At 37.1% G+C, this 17,369-nt stretch overlaps 1 protein-coding gene across 3 annotated transcripts in view; it reads right to left on the bottom strand.

Moving 5' to 3' along the window:
• MASTL (microtubule associated serine/threonine kinase like) overlaps nt 1–17,369 on the bottom strand; it is a 37,938-nt gene that overhangs the window by 15,847 nt on the left and 4,722 nt on the right. For all 3 annotated transcript variants that reach the window (XM_040451143.1, XM_040451141.1, XM_040451142.1), the window contains 5 exons: nt 10,150–10,289; nt 8,973–9,061; nt 3,436–3,542; nt 2,832–2,982; nt 164–336 (listed from right to left, as the gene is read on the bottom strand). In XM_040451143.1, coding sequence (XP_040307077.1) covers nt 164–336; nt 2,832–2,982; nt 3,436–3,542; nt 8,973–9,061; nt 10,150–10,289 — 660 coding nt within the window. The remainder of the gene's footprint in view (nt 1–163; nt 337–2,831; nt 2,983–3,435; nt 3,543–8,972; nt 9,062–10,149; nt 10,290–17,369) is intronic.

Below are 17,369 nucleotides of genomic sequence, written 5' to 3'. Positions count from 1 at the left end.
ATTTAAAAATAATTTGACAGAATATACAGGAAAATGAAGACTACTTTGCTGTTCATGTAACAGTTTCATTTCCTTACAGAATTTACATGAAAACGTGTAAGGCGTATCTATCATCAATGGGACGTACAAAACTGGCTTGGGTTCAGATAAATGGCCCTCTCACCTGGCAATCTTTTTCCCATGTGGGACTGCTGTGGCACTCAGACTCCACACTGGACGCAAAGGTGTGAGACTGGCTGCTGGCACTTGACGTAGCCAGCCTTCTCCTGGATTGCAGGAGATTGGAAGTTAGGCACTTCACAGGCATCCCAGGATTGGCAGCAACTGTTTCAAGACCTATAGGGAAGAGAAAATATTGAATCTTATGTCACAGCTTTCTGAGTTCCTCACTGAACTTGAAACTTTGCAGAAAATTAGGCAGAGTATTAAGTACGGCACACCAGAACTCTTTTTGTATAAACATTATCCAAACCACAAGGATGGCTCAGGTGTTTTTGGCACACAAGTACCAATCAATGTTTAGGGGGAAAAAAACCCCTCAATATTCACAAGTGAAAATCAGGACAAAAGAATTCAGTTGTAATTAGGAGGAAATCCATTTTGAATATTCATTATCCAATTTGAAACTCTTCTTGATAAAGGAGCATTACTGATGTTCTATATCCAGGTATGATTTAAGATTGGAATGTGACTAAATTTACTCAGTTCAATTTGTATTTAATTAAATGAGGTTTATGTGCATACAAGTATGAATTACACACATCCATAAGGGATTTTCTTTTAAATACTACTGGGTACAACAAGTAACAGTGAACTAGCTGACAGCAAACCAGTACAAGAAAGCAGCATCCTCTACATGACACGTGCTCCTTATTTATATAATGATGCTAAATTTGTGGTTCCTTAATTTATAATGAGACATGATAAGCAATTATGCTTTTATTATATGTGCATACACAGATTTTCTGTGTATATAAAAAGATATATATTATATATACATGTGTACATACACACACACACACACACACACACACACACACACACACACACACACCTTTTCTCTTTCCCAAAGAGGGTGAACATGACAAGTAAATTCTTACAGTTTTTTTGATTTAACAAATCTTGGCACCTTAAAACTAGAAGTTGAATTTCAATGTCCATCTAAAACAACGGTATTTTTGGTACATAAACCCTCTCAATGAAACTCCTGAAACTCCTTGGACCCTGACCTTGATATCTGACTAAACTGCTCAGCTGCCTTTCCTCAGTAATGTGGGAATTTGTGTCTACCCCAATGCCAAGTGCATACTGTGTATTTGCTAATGAATTCTTTCTGGATCACTGATATGATCAGACCATTCCTTTCTTTGGAACTCTTGATGACTCCCTGTTTCTACAGCTTAAATGATCCTTCCCATCTATCTGCTAAGTTTCCTTTCCCATTGCACGTGCTTCTGCATTCTCACTTAGCGCATTTAGTCCCCATTATCTGAAGATGGAATACTTCCAAGTGTCCGTGCCTTTGCTCATGCCTCTATCTGAAATGCCCTTTTCCAATATACTTGGAGCTATTGCTATATCTTTATTGAAAACCCATTCCTGATTTTTCCGGTTAGCACTTAACACTTTGTGTGTTGCATCACAGTATCCTTCTTACGGATTTTATTTTATAGGATTGCTATTGTTATCCCTTTGTATCTATAATCAACCAAACTTACAAGTTCTTTTGAGGCAAGGAATTCTTTTACTCATCTTGATATCCACTCAGTGACCAGCATGGTGCCTTGCCCTGATCTAGTTCTGACTACAGTAAGAAACGACTAAGGGAGAAGCAATTATTTTCACTTCAAAATAAGGCTATAGTAACATTGGCATATTCTGTATTTTAGTAGTTTTGCGTTTATCAAAGCTATAAATATATATTTTCAGCCATTTTGATTTCCACAGAAGTGATTTTGACAGAAGAAACAAGATCCCATGAATTTGGAAGAAAGGGTCAGTGGACAGAGAATTGTATGTGCAATCAGGACTTGGCTAACCCACTTACTAGTGTGTAATTAAACATTTTCAAACATTAGCTTTCTCATTTGTAAGTGAGATATCCTAGATATGTAAAGATTTGAGGACCAAATTCAAAATGAGGCAACATCCATGAAAACATGTATTCCCAAGATGAAGAACATGAGTGCAGAAAACTAAAACATCCAGTGTTGCTAAGTTATAGAAAGTAAAGTTAAGTGCAATAAAATGCCCCATTCTCTTCCTCTACTACTTTTGTTTTTTATTGTGTGCTAATGAAAAAATTTATCTTTGCTTCAACTATTTTATTTCAAAATCTTTTGAAAATCATTTTATAAAGACACACAATATTACAGGTACTACATCTTGTTTATATAAGATTTCCAATGACCCAGTACAGTGAAGTTTACCTGATAATCATTCTAATACTATGCTAATTGATGAATATCTCATTAGCTAGATAATTTATCCTGTTGCCTTAAAGATCTGCAATAGGGGCGCCTGGCTGGCTCAGTCAGTAGAGCATGTGACTCTTGATCTCAATGTTAAGTTCCAGCCCTATGTTGGGTGTAGAGATTACTTAAAATCTTCTTTAAAAAAAAAAAAAAAAAAAAAAATATATATATATATATATATGTATATATATGACAATCTGTGTCAGAAATGGCATTAACATGAGGAAATATAGGAATGCCCCAGCCTGTTCAAGAATTTGCATTTCAAACTCATATTGGAAATTAAAAAATTTAAAAACATGTTGTTCCTCAAAAGACACACTTAATGGAATAAACTACCTTTTCTTTTATACTCACATGAGTTTAGTAGTTTGCTACAATAAGGAGTAGTATCCTTGTGATCTACAGACATAGGACAAATTAGTCCTTGAGAAAGCTGTGATGTTTCAGATACATGGGTTGAAAGAATATTTGCAGAGTCTTTGTTGTTTTCTGCAACTGGTGTGTACTATTAAAGAGAGAAAAACAAAAACAAATGCTAAGATTTATCTCCACAAAAACACCACCTAAATACATAGACTGTTGTTATACCACTTAAGTAGATAATGTGAAAGTAACTCAATATGCTTGATATTTAAATTTATTTTGATCAGGGGCACCTGGGTGGCTCAGTTGGTACAGCATCTTACTTCGGCTCAGGTCATGATCTCATAGCGCATGAGTTCCAGCCCCACGTCTGTCTGTGTGCCAACAGCTCAGGGCCTGGAGCCTGCTTCGGATTCTGTGTCTCCCTCTCTGCCCCTCCCCTACTCATGCTCTGTCTCCCTCTCTCTCAGAAATCAATAATAAACATTAAAAAAATAAAAGAAATAAATTTATTTTGATCATTTATTAAAAAAAAAAAAAGATTTAAAACTTTAAATGGGCATGTTATGTGAGTTTTTTCTAATTAAGTACTTACAAATCCCAAAGAGCTGATGAGAGATAACACCTGTCCTGGGGTTCTTGAATAATCTTGTCTAGGTTTAGCCATTGATGGTGTTGTAAGGATATCCATCATATTGATATCTATGTATGGAAAAAAAAGTATATGAAATTCTTTAAAAACTTCAATGTCACTGACTTACTAGTCAATAATCATCTCTTCTGAACTTTGTTGCCCTTTCCACATTAATGTTATCTATAAAATTAGCTTGAGTAAGATGAACATATCCAGTGAAGCCACCATGCCGTAAACATATACAACCAAGCAGACAGAGAAAGACTAATACTGTATGATCTCGCTTATATATGGAATCTTAAGAAAACAAAACAAAACCAAGCTCACAGATACAGAGAACAGATTGGTGGATGCCACAGGCAGGAGCAGGGGGTAGAAGAAATGGATGAAGGGGGTCAAATACAAAATTTTAAGAGATAAATATTTATTAAAAAAAAAAAAGTGGGCACCTGGGTGGCTCAGTTGGTTAAGCAACTGACTTTTGATTTCAGCTCAGGTCATGATCTCACTATTTTTGAGATCGAGCCCTATGGTCAGGCTCCATGACACTGCAGAGTCTGGTTGGGATTCTCTCTCCTTCTCTCTGCCCCTCTCCCCGCTCACTTTCTTTCTCTCAAAAATATAACACTATAAAAAAAAAAAAAAAAAAAAGCAAGTGCTTGAAATCATTACAATTTGATAGAACAGAGTCTTGTGCTGAAATGAATAGAACACCCAAATTAGGAGTCACCGAGGTGCCTGGGTGGCTCAGTCAGTTAAACATCCTACTTTGGCTCAGGTCTTGATCTCACAGCTTAGGGTGAGTTCGAGCCCTGCATTGGGCTCTCTGCTGTCAGCACAGAGCCTGCTTCAGATCCTCTGTCCCCCTCACTCTCTGCCCCTCCCTTCATTCTCATTCTCTCTCTCAAAAACAAACATAAAAAAAAGGAGTACTCAGTCACTAAACAAGAGTATTATCTAACTGGCAACAGGCACTCTTCTATGAGACTTTTTTCTTTTTTTTGAGAGAGAGAGAGAGAGAGAGAGAGAGAGAGAGAATATCTCAAGCAGTCTCCATGCTTAGCACGGAGTCCGATGCGGGGGTTGATCCATGATGCTGGTATCATGACATGAGTTGAAATCAAGAGTCAGATGCCCAGCTGACTGAACCACCCAGGCGCCCCTGTGATATCTGACTTTTTTTTTTTTTTTCAACGTTTATTTATTTTTGGGACAGAGAGAGACAGAGCATGAACGGGGGAGGGGCAGAGAGAGAGGGAGACACAGAATCGGAAACAGGCTCCAGGCTCTGAGCCATCAGCCCAGAGCCTGACGCGGGGCTCGAACTCACGGACCGCGAGATCGTGACCTGGCTGAAGTCGGACGCTTAACCGACTGCGACACCCAGGCGCCCCGATATCATACTTTTAAAGGTAAACTGAAAGTTTGAACCTAAAAAATTTTATTGATTCTACACACTGATGAAGCAAGAAGGACTAACAGGTAACAACAAACATCTTGAAGAATATTTTATAAATTAAATGTTAAAAATGTTATGGCAGTGATTTATTGGATATAACTCCAAAAGCACAGGCAAAAAGGAAAAATAGACAAATGGGGCTATATCAAACTAAAGCACTTTCGCACATCAAAGGAAATAGTCAAAAGAATGAAAAGAACCTACAGAATGGGAGAAAACATCTTCAAACCAGTTATCTGATAAGGGGTTAATGTACAGAATATATAAAGAACTATAAGTCAACAACAATAAAAAATTCAATACTTATCTAATTAAAAAGTGGATAAAGAACTTGGACAGACATTTCTCCAAAGAAGATATACAAATTGCCAACATGATTATGAAAAGAGGCTCAACATTAGTAATCAATGGAAAATGCAAATCAAAACTATAATGAAGTATCACCTCATACCCATTAGGATGGTTAGTATCAAAAACAGAAAATAAGTAGTGTTGGCAAAGATGTGGAGAAACTGGAACCCTTGTACATTGCTGGTAGGTATGATAAATAGTGCAGCCACTATGAAAAACAAATGGAGTTGCCACAAAAAATTAAAAATAGAATTACTATGTGACACAGGAATTCCACTACTAGGTAAGTACACAAAAGAATTGAGAGCAGGGGATCTACAATATTTACATCCTCATGTCCATTGCATTATTCACAATAGCCAGGGGTAGAAGCAACCTAAATGTCTACTGACACATGAATGGATTTTAAAAAATAGCATATATATGTATAATGGAATGTTATTCAGTCTTTAAAAAGAAGGAAATTCTGCTACATGCTGCAACAAGTATGAACCTTGAGGACATTATGCTAAGTGATATGGCAGTCACCAAATGACAAATACTCTGTGATTCTACTTATATGAGGCATCTAAAGTAATCAAACTCACAGATACAGAAAATAGAATTGTGGTTGCCAGGGCTGAGGGGACAGGAAAACGGGGTATAATGCTTCAGTTTTGTAAGATAAAAAATTTCTAGAGATCTGGTGCAGAGCAATGTGAACATGGTTAACACTACCCAACTGTACACTTCAAAATGGTTTTATATTATGTTTTTTACCACTATCAAAACAAAAAAACAAAAAAAACAAAAAACCACCACCAACAACAACCAAATTTAGAATCTGTATACTTAAAAGATGTTTGTTGTATTACTATTTATGCTAATACAAATGTAGGATTACTTGGGATCCATTTTATTTTACTTTATTTTATCTTTATAATTTTTATTTTTTATGTAAGCTCTACACTCAATGTGGGGATTGAACTCATGACACTGAGATCAAGAGTTCAATGCTTTACAAACTGAGCCAGCCAGGTGCCCTATGGGAGCCAAATTTTAAATAAATCATGAGATATGAAAAAAATAAAAAATATTAAATGGCTATAGTACTTAACACAACATTTTTATAATTTGTGACTTTTCTCAATATCTTATCTGAAACCCAGGGAACTAGATTTGCCTCACAATTAAAAAATGTTTAGATTTTAGGTAATGTGATAGGGGTGCCTGGGTGGCTCTATCAGTTGAGTCTCTGACTCTTGGTTTTAGCTCAGGTCATGATCCCAGGGTTGTGGGTTCGAGCCCCACATTGGGCTCTGTGCTGAGTGTGGAGCCTGCTTAAGATCCCCCTTAAGATTCTTGCTGTCTCTCTCTCTCAAAAAATAAGAAAAAAAAAAAGGAAGAAGAAAATGAAAAGAAAAAAAAAAAAGAAAAGAAAGGTAATGTGATAAATTAGTGTTTTTTTTGCTTTTTTTAAATTGAAGTATATGACACACAATGTTACATTAGTTTCAGGTGTACAACATAGTGATTCAACAACTCTACACATTATGATATACTCACCATAAGTGTAGCTATCATCTGTCACCACACAGTGCTATTATGATACCACTGACTATATTCCTTATGCTATACTTTCCATTCCCATGACTTATTCATTCCATAACTGGAAACATGTACCTTCCATCTCTCTTTCACCCATTTTGCCCTTTTGCCCCCCCCACCAAGAAACCATCAGTTTGTTCTCTGTATTAATGGGTCTGACTCCACTTTTTTTGGTTTGGTTTGTTTTTTAGATTCTGTGTATAAGTGAATCTACTGGTCTTTCTGTTTGACTTATCTCACTTAGCATAACACCCTCTAGTTTCATCCATGTTGTCACAAAAGGTAAGACCTCATTCTTTTTTATGGCTAAGTTAATACTCCATTGTGTGTGTGTCTGTGTGTGTGTGAGTGTGTGTGTGCACACGCCACATCTTCTTTATCCATTCATCTTTCGATGTACACGTGGGTTGCTTCCGTATCTTGGCTATTGTAAATACTGCTGAAATCAACATAAGGATGCACATTATCTTTTCAAATTAGTATTTTTGTTTCTTTGGGTAAATATCCAGTATACTGTATAGTTAGGAACATCCTTAGTGGCATTTCATCTAGCAGCCTGGTACTCAAATATTATTATTACTGTTATAAAGAGTATGAGTAGTTATGTGAAATTGAATTAATAAAAACTATAAATAGCCCACATCAGTTCAGGCCAAATTTTATTATCAGCTGAAAAACCATTAGGTATTCAAAACTTTTTGAAATTTTACTCCTAGATAAAGAATTATAGATCTATATTTAATTTCAAATAATTATAATCTCATGCTTTATAATTTATAAGCCCAATTTTCTGTTCATTTATTTCTATCTGCTACCAATTTAATAGATGATACAATATGCTACAAAGTCAATAAACTCTCAAGTATCCATACCTTTTTTAAGACTTTTTAATTAATTAATTAATTTTTTGATTTACATCCAAGTTAGTTAACATATAGTGCAACAATGATTTCAGGAGTAGATCCCTTAATGCCCCTTACCCATTTAGCCCATCTCCCCGCCCACAACCCCTTGCAGCAACTCTGTTTGTTATCTATATAAAAAGAGTCTCTTATGTTTTGTCCCCCTTCCTGTTTTTATATTATTTTTGCTTCCCTTCTCTTATGTTCATCTAACACTTTTTCTAGTTTCTCTCTTTTAGAAACAATGCTGCTACAAAGTTATGTTCATATTATTTTGTCTCTAGAACCATTTCCTCAGAATAAATTCCAAGACGGGGCACCTGGGTAGCTGAGCATCCAACTCTTAATTCTGGCTCAGGTAATGATCTCAGAGTTGTGAGGTTGAGCCCTGCATTGGGCTCTGTGCTGACTGCGTGGAGCCTGCTTGGGATTCTGTCTCCCTCTTTCTCTGCCCCTCTCCTGCACACGTGTACTCTCTCAAAATAAATAAACATTAAAAAAAAAAAAAAAGAATAAATTCTAAGACATAATCAGTCACTAGGTCAGAAAGAATGAAAACTTGTTTCTTAAAACACATTGTTAGACATACGTTAGAAAGCACTGTGCTAATTACAATGTGTAACTGTGCTTTTACAGTCTCATTAATTCTGGATCTTCAGTTCACTCTCTCTCTCTCTCTTTTTTTTTTTTTTTTTTGCCTAGCTTAATAGTGTGAAATGATTCATTTGTTATTTTTTAAGTTAGCATTTCTTTCATTACTAGCAGTGAAATTAACATACTCCCATAAAAATGTGTGTGTTTGTGTGTGTGAATCTTGTGTGTAGTTTCTCTGCCCCTAGTTTATCAAGGTGGTCCTGTCCGTGTAAGTTCTGTAGGTATTACTTCATTCTAATCACTCAACTGATGTTTAATTGGTCAAACTAGTTTCAGTAGAGACAAAAAGTCAGAAGAACAGAAATGGTGAGTTCTTCTTTGAAGATCCAAAGATCTTTGAGGGCCCTTAAGGATTTAGGAATAATTATTACCATTTTTCATCTTTAATAGAAAGGAAATACCAATATACCTTTCTAGTCTTTTTTGAAACAAATAATAATCAAATTTTAGTCATTATAAGCTAACAAAACAGTGTAAGTTAATAACATGTAGTGCGCAAGATTTGTTGGATTTTTAAAAAGGTACTTACCTCCTATTTTTCTTACCTCTATTCAAAGTAACTTTGGAAAGGCCAAAATCTGTTAGCTTAATATGACCTTCATTAGAAATAAGCATATTGTCTGGTTTCAAATCCCTGCATATACAAAAGACAAGTATCAGATAACTAAAAAAGAGCTAGTGTTGATGTTAGAATTAGCAGGGGAAAAAGCCAGAAAGTTACAGAGAAGATTCAAACCCTCTATATTTTCTCTAAAATAAGGCACTTATTGCTGGCTTTGAAAATGTGGGAAACAGGGGCGCTTGGGTGGCGCAGTCGGTTAAGCGTCCGACTTCAGCCAGGTCACGATCTCGCGGTCCGTGAGTTCGAGCCCCGCGTCAGGCTCTGGGCTGATGGCTCAGAGCCTGGAGCCTGTTTCCGATTCTGTGTCTCCCTCTCTCTCTGGCCCTCCCCCCGTTCATGCTCTGTCTCTCTCTGTCCCAAAAATAAATAAACGTTGAAAAAAAAAAAATGTGGGAAACAACTCTCAAAAGTAAATGATCTTTTGTATATTTGAACCTATGAGAAAGTTAACTGATGTAATGCTTTATTAGCTTTGGCATTATTCATTAGATTTTTCCATTAAAATAAATAAACTTCATTAGATAAAATAAACTTCAGGCCAAGTCAAAATCATATTTACCTCTCTCAAGGAGGGTAAGATTAAGCCTTAATAGAGGAGAGCCACTTAGAACATGACATTTTAGAACATGACTGTGCACAGAGCAAAACACTGTAAGTCAGCTTGAATTATAAAATATAGCACTTTTGTGTGACAATAAAGGAGTAGAAAAAAGATTCAATATTCTTCACAGCAAAATGGCATACTGATGCTCAAAGCAACATATTAAAAAAAACAAAGGGAGGGGAGATGAAAGAAGAGTTGATGGAGGTTCTAAACATACACAATATGTTTACCTGGGTTATCTACCAAACTTTAGATAACCCAGATACATAGGCAAATGATTATGCAAATATTTCAGACTCAAATATTTAATATATAGTTTGATTACTTGTGCTTTTTTTTTTTTATATATGAAATTTATTGTCAAATTGGTTTCCATACAACACCCAGTGCTCATCCCAAAAGGTGCCCTCCTCAATACCCATCACCCACCCTCTCCTCCCTCCCACCCCCCATCAACCTTGTGCTTTTAAGTAATAGTTTGTACAACAGTCTCTACCTGTGGATGATTCCATGTCTGTGAAGATAGTCTAGAGCCAAGGCTACTTCAGAAATATATTTGACGGCCATCTCTTCATCAAAATAACCATATATATGTAAGAGAGACTTGACATCTCCACCAATAAGATATTCCATTACCTATCAAAAAGGAATATAAATATTATAAAATACAAACAAGATGATTAACTTTAAAAATGTTATTTGAATGTTAGTTATATATTCTTAGCATGGTTCTATAACAGACACATTTAAAAAAATTTTTTTTAACATTTTTATTCACTTTTAGAGAGACAGAGAAACACAGCATGAGCAGAAGGGGCAGAGAGAGAGAGGGAAACACAGAATCTAAAGCAGGCTCTGGGCTCTGACGTGTCAGCGCAGAGCCTGACATGGGGATTGAACTCACGCACCAAGAGACCATGACCTGAGCTGAAGTGGGCCGCTTAACCAACTGAGCCACCCAAGAGCCCCCAGACACATTTTCTTAAAATTTATTTTGAAAGAGAGGGGGGAGGGAGAGTGCAAGCAGGGGAAAAGCAGAGAGAGGGAGAAAGAACCGCAAGCAGGCTCTGCACTGACAGAGCCTCAGCCTCAGCCCCAGTGGGGCGCTTGAACTCATGAACCATGAGATCATGACCTGAGCCGAAATCAAGAGTCAGATGCTTAACTGACTGAGCCACTCAGGCACCCCAGCACAGACACATTTTCTTGATATCACTCAGTATACATTAATACCAAGTTTGCTCATGTTGCCATATAATTTTTTTAATTTAAATTAAAATGTTTAATCTAAATAAAAATTCAGACTTATACAAAAGGTATAAGGACAGTTCCATATACTCTTTATCTAGATTTACCTATTGTGAGCATTTTGCCACATTTGCTTTCTTCCTCTCCTCATATATGAATATAAAATAAACCTTTGTTAATTAACAAACATGTTATTATGTTACATAATAAAATAATAGGATTATTAACATTATTGATACAAATATCTTTTTCTTTTTTTAACGTTTATTCATCTTAGAGAGACAGAGCATGAGCAGGGAAGGGGCAGAGAGAGGGAGACACAGAATCTGAAGCAGGCTCCAGGCTCTGAGCGGTCAGCACAGAGCCCAATGCGGGACTCGAACTCATTCATGAACTGTGAGATCATGACCTGAGCCTCAGATGCTCAACTGACTCAGCCACCCAGGCGCCCTGACACAAATATCATAAATGCATGTATTTCTATTCAGACTAAAGAAATTAATTTAAAAATATGGTGATGTGCCTGGGTGGCTCAGTTAAGTGTCTGACTCTTGATTTCAGCTCAGGTCATGATCTCATGGTTTGTGAATTTGAGCCCCACATCAGGCTCTGCACTGGCAGCATGGAGCCTGCTTGGGATTCTTCCTCCCTCTCTCTCTGCACCTCCACTGCTCACACTCTCTGTCTCTCAAAATAAATAAATAAAGATTAAAACTTTTTTAAAAACATGGCAACATTAACAACTGATATTTATAGCTTTAAAGCTTTTGCTAAATAATTGGAGAATACAGTTGAAGAGGTCACGACACAAAATTCTTCATCATGTATCTAACAAGGATATTCTTACATAACTACAGAATAAAATTCAAGGAGCTTAACACTACTATAATGTATTATCTAATCTATAGTCCATATTCAAATTTCTCTGAGTAACTAAATAAACATCCCAGATAGCACTTCCCCTCATCCCCTTGCCCATGCATGGGATTTAGTTGTCATGTCTCTTTAGTCTCCTTTAATCTGGGACAGTCCTGGGGCGCCTGAGTGGCTCAGTCGGTTAAGCGTCCGACTTGGGCTCAGGTCCTGATCTTGTGGTCCGTGAGTTCGAGCCCCGCGTCAGGCTCTGGGATGATGGCTCAGAGCCTGGAGCCTGCTTCCGATTCCGTGTCTCCCTCTCTCTCTGCCCCTCCCCCGTTCATGCTCTGTCTCCCTCTGTCCCAAAAATAAATAAACGTTAAAAAAAAAAAAAATTAAATCTGGGACAGTCCTTTGCCTTTTTTGAGGGGGGTAGTCTTTCCTGACATCTGATTATTTCCTCACGATTTAATTCAGGCTATGTATTTTTGGCAGGAATACTAAATAAGTCAACTAAATAAGATGTTGACTCTTTCCTAGAGACTCTCACCAGATGGGACACCTAATGTCAGCATGTTCCATTAGTGGTGATGTTGACTTTGATCACTTAGTTAAGGTGGTAACTTCCAGATTTCTCCATTGAAGAAGCACTTTTTTATCCCTTGCTCATTAATAAGTAATGGGGGAAATACTTTGAGAGTATGTAAATAACCTGTTTCCCAACAAATTTTCAAGCACTGATTTTAGCATCATGTGACTATAGCTGATTCTTGTCTGAATCCACTACTGCTATGTGGTTGCAATACTATTCCTTTCACATGCACTAGTCATTACTCTCAAAAATTTGTATCGTTTTAAGGTATAAGATACTGCCTACTAAGAACTTAATAAAACAAAGTCCTTTCTTTCCCTTTTAGGCCAGTAATTTGCCTGGTAGAGACTAGTCAATGTTTGTTGGTGATATCAATCATTAAAACATTTACTAAGCACAAAATCTGTGTTATACACTGTGCTAGCATTGGGAATATAAGCATGAATAAAATGTCTCTGCCAGTGAAAGAGTTTAAAGTAGTTTACAGTAGTAGAAAAATAAGTAAATAGATCCTGTATCTGAGTTCATGAGAGTGTTTATTTTCTTACATTCTCATCGATTGTTATTGATCCTTTTTATCTTTGTCAATCTAAAAAAAAAATGGACTTGTTTAAACATTCACTTTATTTACCGTTAGGGATATATAGGACCTTTACACAATTTTTGGTCTTTTATTATCTTCTGTGAATCACTTCTGTGCCCATTTTTCTATTGGGTATTATTTCTTATTGATGTGTAAAACCTGTTACACAGTAGTAAAATTAGCCCTTTGTGTGCCTTTTGAACAATATTTTCTCCAAACTTGTTATTAGACTATGTAAATGGTATTTTGTATAAAAATGTTTTACTTTGTACTTAGTAAGACCTACACCAACTTATGATTATAAAAGTTTTCTTCTAGTACTTTTATGGATTCACTTTTTTAAGTAGAAATCTATGATACGAAAGGGGAACAAATGACTCTAGCACTATGTCATGTTTCATAACTGTTCAGAAAATTATTTCAAGTAACTTCAAAAAACAGAATTTTATTTTTTATCATTATTATTTTTTACAACTGCAGGAAATTATAATTTTTTATGTTTATTTTTATTTTTGAGAGACAGAGCGCCAGCAGGGGTGGGATAGAGAGAGAGGGAGACATGGAATCTGAAGCAGGCTCCAGGCTCTGAGCTGTCAGCACAGGGCCCGACGCAGGGCTTGAACTCACGACAGTGAGATCATGACCTGAGCTGAAGTTGGATGCTTAACCAATTGAGTCACCCAGGTGCCCCCAAAAAACAGAATTAAAAAAAAGTTTATTGGGGTGCCTGGGTAGCTCAGTCACTTAGGCTTCTGACTTTGGCTCAGGTCATGAATCACAGTTTGTGAGTTTGAGCTCCGAGTCGGGCTCTGTGCTGATAGCTCGGAGCCCAGAGCCTGCCTCAGATTCTGTGTCTTCCTCTCTCTCTGCCCCTCCCCTACTCGTGCTCTCTTTAAAAAAAAAAAAAAAAAAAAAAAAAAAAAAAAAAAAAAAAATTTTAAGTTTATTTATGTATTTGAGAGAGAGAGACAGAGAGACAGAGAGAGACAGAGAGAGGGGGTGGGTAGAGGGGCAGAGAGAGCGAGGAAAGAATCATAAGCCGGCTCTGCAATGTCAGTGCAGAGCCCAATGTGGGGCTCCATCTCACCAACCATGAGATCATGACCTAAGTCAAAATCAAGAGTCGGATGGACACCTAACCAACTGAGCCACCCCCAGAATTATGATAGTATATCCCAAGGGGAAAAAGAACTGCAAAAAAATCCTAAATTGAATCCAGTTGTTTTAGTGTTAGTAAAACAATATTGGTATTGTTGTTTTGAAAATATCAGATATACATAATGTTGTAAGTTAAAGCAAACGAATAATTATGTTAATGTTGTTAAGAACCTGTACAGTCAGGGTAAAAGAATACACATTTTTTTCAAAATATTTTTACATGTTATATATTTTTCAAAGATGTTGAGTAAAAATTCTATAATTTTCCATTGAATTGGAAATTGAAGCATGAACTCATGATATATTTTTCTCTTTCTACAAAAATGTTTTAAAACACATAAGTCATGGGGATGAGAGTACAGCACAGGAAATAGACTCAATGACATTGCAATTAAATTTGGTGACCAATGGTAACTAGACTTATTGTGAGGATCATTTTGTAATGTATAAAAAGATGGACTCGCTATGATTTACACCTGAAACTAATAGGATATTGTTTTTAATCTTTTAATTTTTCCTGATGCTCTGTAAGGTCTTACCACATACTGTTTCATAAGCAGTGTCTGATTAAACAGTTAGTCCCCTATTGTCTTTGTGAATGGAATACATCAGTGTTTCCTTCTTTTTCTGTAAAGAGCCAGATAGTAAGTATTTTAGGCTTTGTGAGCCATGTGTGGTTCTATGTGGCAACTACCTCACTCTTCTGTTGTTGCAAAAGAGCAGCCATAGATAATAAGTAAACAAAAGGATGTAGTTGTATTCCAATAAAATGTATTTATTCATCAAAATTCAAATTTGATATAATTTTCATATATCACAAAATATTATGCTTCCTTTGATTTTTTCTTTTTTTAAAACATTTTTTTTTTCAAACGTTTATTTATTTTTGGGACAGAGAGAGACAGAGCATGAACGGGGGGAGGGGCAGAGAGAGAGGGAGACACAGAATCGGAAACAGGCTCCAGGCTCTGAGCCATCAGCCCAGAGCCCGACGCGGGGCTCGAACTCACGGACCGCAAGATCGTGACCTGGCTGAAGTCGGACGCCTAACCGACCGCGCCACCCAGGCGCCCCTATTTTTTTTCAACATTCTAAAAATGCAAAAACTATTCTCAGCTCACAGGCTGTATAGAAACAGTGGACCAGATTTGGCTCACCACAGACGTAAAAGATGTAAAGTCAATTACTCTTTATTTTTCTTTTTTAAATTTAATGCTTATTTTTGCGAGACAGAGAGAGAGAGACAGAGACAGACAGAGTGTGAGTGGTGGAAGGACAGACAGAGAGGGAGACACAGAATCCAAAGCAGGCCCCAGGCCCTGAGCTGTCAGCACAGAGCCCAACGTAGGGCTCGAACTGACAGACTGAGAGATCATGACCTGAGCTGAAGTCGGAGGCCTAACTGACTGAGCCACCCAGGTGCCCCAAAAGTCAATTAGTCTTACAGTATTTTTCACCTTGTTACTGAAACTCTATATATTTTTTGACTCAGTGAATCATCCTATAAATTAGACCCATGTCTCTGGCTTTCTCAGAGCAAAGGTGTCTCCAGAGGGGCTGTCTTTAATACTGATTTAGGGTGAATTCCAATACAAATTTATATCTTTTCTCCAAACTCCAACTTCACAGCTTCTCACAGAGAAGGTCATTACAACAGGAACTGCAATTCATGCTAAGGTATTCATTGGAGTGTTTTTTAGAACAGTAAAAAAACCCAAAGCAACTCATCAATAGGATATTTGTTATAAAAATTATGTAATTCCTAAATAAATCTATGGAATTCTGGGTAGCCATTAAAAAGGATGAGGTCTGGTGCACCTAGGGGGCTCAGCTGGTTAAGCATCCAACTCTTAGTTTCAGCTAAGGTTATGATCTCACGGTCTGGTTGTGAGATTGAGCCCGCAGGTCCATGGAGTTGGCTTAAGATTCTCTATCACTTCTCGGCCTTTTGGCTAAGATCAAGTGAAGATTCTCTCTCTCTCTCTGTCCCTCCTCCACTTGCACGAGTGTACTTTCTTTCTCCCTCAAAAAAATAAATAAATAAAACCTACTTAAAAAAAAAAAAGGATGAGGTCACCAGTAAGTGGAAAAAAAATAAGTAGAACAGTACTTACAATATGATCACATTTATGTACTTACTTAAACTGTACAAAAAACATTTATTTATTTATGTTTATTTTTGAGAGAGACAGTGCAAGTGGGGGAGGGGCAGAGACACACACACACACACACACACACACACACACACACACACACAGAATCTGAAGCAGGCTCCAGGCTCTAAGCTGTCAGCACAGAGCCCAACGTGGGGCTCGAACCCATGAATCAGGAGATCATGACCTGAGCCAAAGTTGGACGCTTAACCGACTGAGCCACCCAGGTACCCATAAAAATCTTTTACCCATCCTGAATTAGTCCCAATGCAGAAAAGGTGCTCACCACTGTCCTAGAAAAACTTTTTACTTTCCAAAATATTCTGGCCTTCCCATTAAATCTGTGTAACCACATTAAAAAAAAAAAAAAAAAATGAGAGAGAGAAAAAGTGTGAGCAGGCAGAAAGGGAGAGAATCCCAAGCAGGTTCTGCGCCCTCAGGGCAAAGGATATTTCCACCGTCTAGATTTTCTCTTACATTTATATATCTAACCATTAAGGATGGTTTACTGAGTGTGTAATACAAGGAACAAGACAAAAGCATGAGATCATGAACCATGAGATCACAACCTGAGGTGAAATCAAGAGTCAGATGCTTAACAGACTGAGCCACTGAGGCGTCCCTGTAACCACATTTAATGTCAGTCTAAATATACTCACAGATTTACTGAAAGACTAGAAATGGATTTAACCATCAGGTACCAAAAGAGTTTTAGATTTGACTATGTTTATAACCTTTCCTGAACATTCAGGTCTACAACTTGAAGTTGAATATCATGTTCTTCCACATGAGAGTTCTGTTCAGACTCAAACTTTTATAATTTTTTTTAAGTTTATTTATTTTGAGAGAGGAAATGTATGTGTACTCACACACGTGCAAGCAGGGGAGGGGCAGAGAGAGAGGGAGAGACAGAATCCCAACTAGGTTCCGTGCTGTCAGATCTCACGATCAGTGAGATCATGACCTGAGCCAGGATCTTAACCTTAACTGACTGAGCCACCCAGGCACCCTTCAAGTTTTTGACATAGAAAAATGTTGAAGTGTGGCACAATTAAGTTCCACAGAGGGCTTCAGCATATCAAGGATAAAGGGTTTCCACTACTGAAGGCAATCAAATTATGAAAGAA

This window comes from Herpailurus yagouaroundi, unplaced genomic scaffold (genome assembly GCF_014898765.1).
Source record: "Herpailurus yagouaroundi ecotype Mexico unplaced genomic scaffold, PumYag 203, whole genome shotgun sequence".
Classification (NCBI taxonomy): Eukaryota; Metazoa; Chordata; class Mammalia; order Carnivora; family Felidae; genus Herpailurus; species Herpailurus yagouaroundi.
This window is presented reverse-complemented; position numbering and strand designations above follow the sequence as displayed.